We start from the raw sequence: 3,896 nt of genomic DNA, 5'->3' as shown, positions 1-3,896 counted from the left end.
ATAAATCCTCTACATATAAGCACTCTTGTAGTCTGATTTATAAAGGCATCCCAACTTATTTGAGGGGGGGCATTAACATGTCTTGTAGTCCAATGCCACTTTGGCATTGAGGGGGGTGTTGAAGATATGCATGTGAACCCTATGTATCCATGGGTGGATAAGGGTAGCTGGGTATGAATGAATTGGAGAGCAGGGGGGAACCCTAAGCCTAGCCATCTAAAGGCTATATAAACAACCTAAAGTCACTCTCAATGTAGAGGAGAGTGTACCAGTTGTACTTGTGAACAACTCATTAAGCAATATCTTCTTCTTGTACTTGAGCTCTCTCTCTCCCTCTTGTGCACACTCTCATGCTCTCACTCTGATATTTCAACAACCCACATGTAGGATCCCATGGATAATAATGTTAGATAATAAATAATTATATTTCATAATATGCATGCAATAATGACATAATTTATATTTCATGTACACAGTAAAAGCCCTCTCCCATTGACTAAACCAAGCACATAGGTTTGGAGGTACAATTGATATAGGATCTAGAGTTTATTACCTAGGCTATTCCTAGTGCAAGGGTATCAATATTAGTTCCTTTTTTGAGTTTCAAACATGATAGGTTGGGCTATTAAATTTTAACTATGTTTTCTACTATTCTTAGATGTAATGATAGTCCACCATTGACAATGGACGATTTCATAGACTCCAACTCCCTTTCCCTCTTCCTTTATAGTAGCTTCTATAGCATTAACAAGAGCCACAAGAGTTCAACCGTCCCATGGGGATGCCCCTCCAACTTCGTTCTACCTATGTAGAGGGAACTATGGGGTTGCATACAATGCCAACATAGAGGGGTGGATCATGCTTGTGAGAGGTAGCCTAGTGTCCAACGCCACATGAGAGATCTTGTTGGTATCTATATGCCACATGGGTGTAACTATCGCTACTATGCTTATACTATCATAATAATTATGTAAATATGTGTAATTTGGTACATTCAAATAATAGAGGGACACGCTTTTGGGTCACCAAGTTCACAAGGGCTGAAGAAAGGAGATAGCATTCTAGTTAGTGAGAAGCACAATGCTCCCTGAGCTTTGGAATGTTATAGCTCATGATGTTAGTAGTAATTCACAATGTGGGAATTATAATGGGATTTTGTGTAAAACTTCTCGTGTCTATCTTTAGAATTTGTGTTAGTTATTTATCACGAAAGGAGCCCATAAATAAAGTAACTATTTGATACAGCTACATCACTCGTAGAATAGTGGGTTCGGACGGAGCATAATCATCAAGGAGCACCCACCACGATGGCGATGGTCTTTTCTTCTTCTGCTCCCTCCCTCTTGCACCGCAGGTGCAACAAGGCAAGCTCTGTTGTGAGTATCCTCCCTGCGTCCCCTGTTGTGAAATAATCTTCAAATTGCAGACTCACCATGAAACAATCTTCACTATGTGATGAAGCTGATAATTTTCACCATTTGTGAATGCATTTGCTTGACTTTTTCATGATACCTCAGAGCAGTGCTGCCTGACTCACCCAAAGATCAAGGTCCAGAACCTGTGGAAGAAATCCCCAAGTGGAGAAAAGATATTAGAGGGTGTCAGTTTTCAGGTCAAGCAAGGGGAAATTCACGGGCTCATCGGGCCATCCGGCAGCGGCAAATCCACTGTCCTCAGGGCTCTGAACAGGTTGTGGGAACCCCCTCCGTCTTCGGTTTTCCTCGATGGTGAGGATGTAACCGGTTTGGATGTCCTCAGATTGCGCAGAAGCATGGGAATGGTGTTCCAAGACCCTTACCTCTTTGATGGTAAATTTTTGTTGCTGCCCATCCTCATGGCAATTTAGTATTGATATTAACAGGCTGTACTATGTGTTTGCATACATGTGAATGCAAGCTTATCATCAGCTTGATATTCACAAGCTTGTAGTATGTGCATAAACACGCAATCTTATCATTGGCCTAGACGGTGACGTGGTTGTACACATTGTCAGAAGTGGTATGCATGTTTTGATGCATTTCAGCTATTCTAATGACTTTCATTTGATTAGTCCCTCACGAGTCATCATTTAAAGTTTGAATCTGCAGATGGCGATCTTGGGTTAATCAATCATACAATGCAAGTCATCATTTAAAGTTTGAATCTGCAGATGGCGGTCTCGGGTTAATCAAGCATTGTACGAGCATTTTCCTCATGGTCCATGTTCTCTTAAGCAGTCTTGCCTCTTTATGATGACCTATTTGTCACCAGAGTAGATTTGGATTGGGAGCTCTCAGTTATGAATTTTACTTTTTGCCGATTGAATGTTATCAAGCACTGGCCCATGCAGACATGTAATCAATATTATTGTACAGTTTTCACATCCTTGGATTGAATAGGTTGAATGGCACAGCATGTGCCCAGTTTTAGCTGAATTCTATATGCTTCAACAGGGATAGCTGAGATGCAGTCCCATATAAGTACTATTTGAATGCAAGATTTGGAGGCCATGTTTCCACTTTATTGTATTTCTGGAAAATAAACTAGGAATTCAATTAGTGAGCAAGGGATAGCTTGTGGTGGGTCATCAATATGCCATCAAATCTCTGCATGCACCATTTTGTTGGGATTTGAGTTTGGTTTCATTCATAAAGGTTGTGCAATGCATTGTCATCCTTATGTTTAACTTTGCCTACACACAGGATCTGTGGCTGAAAATGTCAAGTATGGACCTGCCCTCCATGGAAAACATCTATCTGCAGAAGAAATTGAACATCTTTTACAGCTAGCAGGGTTTTCTGATGTGGGATCCAACTTCTTAGAAAAATCTGTGAAGGAGCTGTCAGGAGGTGAAGCCCAGCGTGTGGCTTTTGCACGGACTTTGGCCAACAAGCCGGAAGTCTTACTGCTTGATGAACCAACAAGCAGCCTTGATCCTATTTCAACAAGAATATTAGAGAACACTATCTTGCAGTTGAAAGACAGCCAGGGGATGACTGTGCTTCTCGTGTCTCATAGCTTGGAGCAGCTTACACGCCTTGTGGACACTGCTACTGTGTTGTTTCAAGGCTCATTACTTTCAACAGGGTCTCTCTCTGAGCTATGCAACAGTGATGATGAAGCACTAGCTGAATTCTTTGCTGGGACCAGCCAAAAAACTTGAGAGCTCTATGTCCATAGAGATGAAAACACGATTGCATTGTAGACTAATGTACACTAATATCAATGACAAAGGGATACTCATTCCAGATTCTTTGGAATGGACTTTATGATGAAAAGCAAACCATTGAACTGAATTGTCACAGGGGTTGGAAACCCAAAAAGTATTTTGAAGTTAGGAATGTTCTTCCTGGTCAGTGTAGGCACTGAATGGCATGAGCTCATTTAAAATCAATCTAAATGTTAAGACAGTAAACTTTTTAGCTCTTCAATCTCGGTTCATGCAGCACACAAAGCTAGAGAATGCACAAGGTAAGCATTATTACTTATGAGTGTATAGCAAAAACTAGGTTTGAGAAGCTTTCAACTTGCATCTTGAAGAAGTGATATCACTCTCGATACAATCTGACAAATGTCGCAAAAAGGTTTACAAGATGTCTTGGCTCATTATCTCCTTCACGGTACCAACAAGCATATTGAGACCATTAAAACATAATATTCATCTTAATAGTACTCGTATCTCAACCTCCCTCTAGATGCACATGAGTGCAAGTGTTAATCCAAGATAGATGCAAGTTCTTTTATGTCAAGAATTACGTGGTGGGGAGACTTGCTTGAGTTGTTGTATCAAACACACACCATACACACAAAAGGAAGCTCGCTTAAGAACACGAGAAGAGAGATAAAAGGTCAAAACATTCTTATTGGTTTTTTTTTTTTCTTTCACACACAATATAATGTATGCAAAGTATAAGTAA

At 40.4% G+C, this 3,896-nt stretch overlaps 1 protein-coding gene across 1 annotated transcript; it reads left to right on the top strand.

The window, feature by feature from the left end:
• Window positions 1-1,219: 1,219 nt before the first annotated feature.
• On the top strand, window positions 1,220-3,382 carry LOC148020235 (ABC transporter I family member 17-like). The gene is made up of 3 exons (XM_087700564.1): window positions 1,220-1,376; window positions 1,523-1,808; window positions 2,682-3,382. Exons 1-3 carry the CDS (start codon window positions 1,308-1,310, stop codon window positions 3,140-3,142), a joined length of 816 nt encoding a protein of 271 aa, XP_087556690.1. The 5' UTR covers window positions 1,220-1,307; the 3' UTR covers window positions 3,143-3,382.
• The last annotated feature ends 514 nt before the right edge of the window (window positions 3,383-3,896 follow it).

Source organism: Lygodium microphyllum, chromosome 19, assembly GCF_053477565.2.
Source record: "Lygodium microphyllum isolate KBCC chromosome 19, Lygodium_microphyllum_v1.1.10, whole genome shotgun sequence".
Taxonomy (NCBI): domain Eukaryota; kingdom Viridiplantae; phylum Streptophyta; class Polypodiopsida; order Schizaeales; family Lygodiaceae; genus Lygodium; species Lygodium microphyllum.
The sequence above is the reverse complement of the archived record's forward strand: the minus strand, read 5'-3'. Positions and strand labels throughout refer to the sequence as shown.

Bases quoted from the DNA above. Each gene is read 5' to 3' on its own strand.
- LOC148020235 (XM_087700564.1), top strand. From the start codon at position 1,308: ATGGCGATGGTCTTTTCTTCTTCTGCTCCCTCCCTCTTGCACCGCAGG. The intron at 1,377-1,522 runs GTGAGTATCCTC...ACCTCAGAGCAG, and splicing joins GCAACAAGGCAAGCTCTGTT to TGCTGCCTGACTCACCCAAA. The intron at 1,809-2,681 runs GTAAATTTTTGT...GCCTACACACAG, and splicing joins AGACCCTTACCTCTTTGATG to GATCTGTGGCTGAAAATGTC.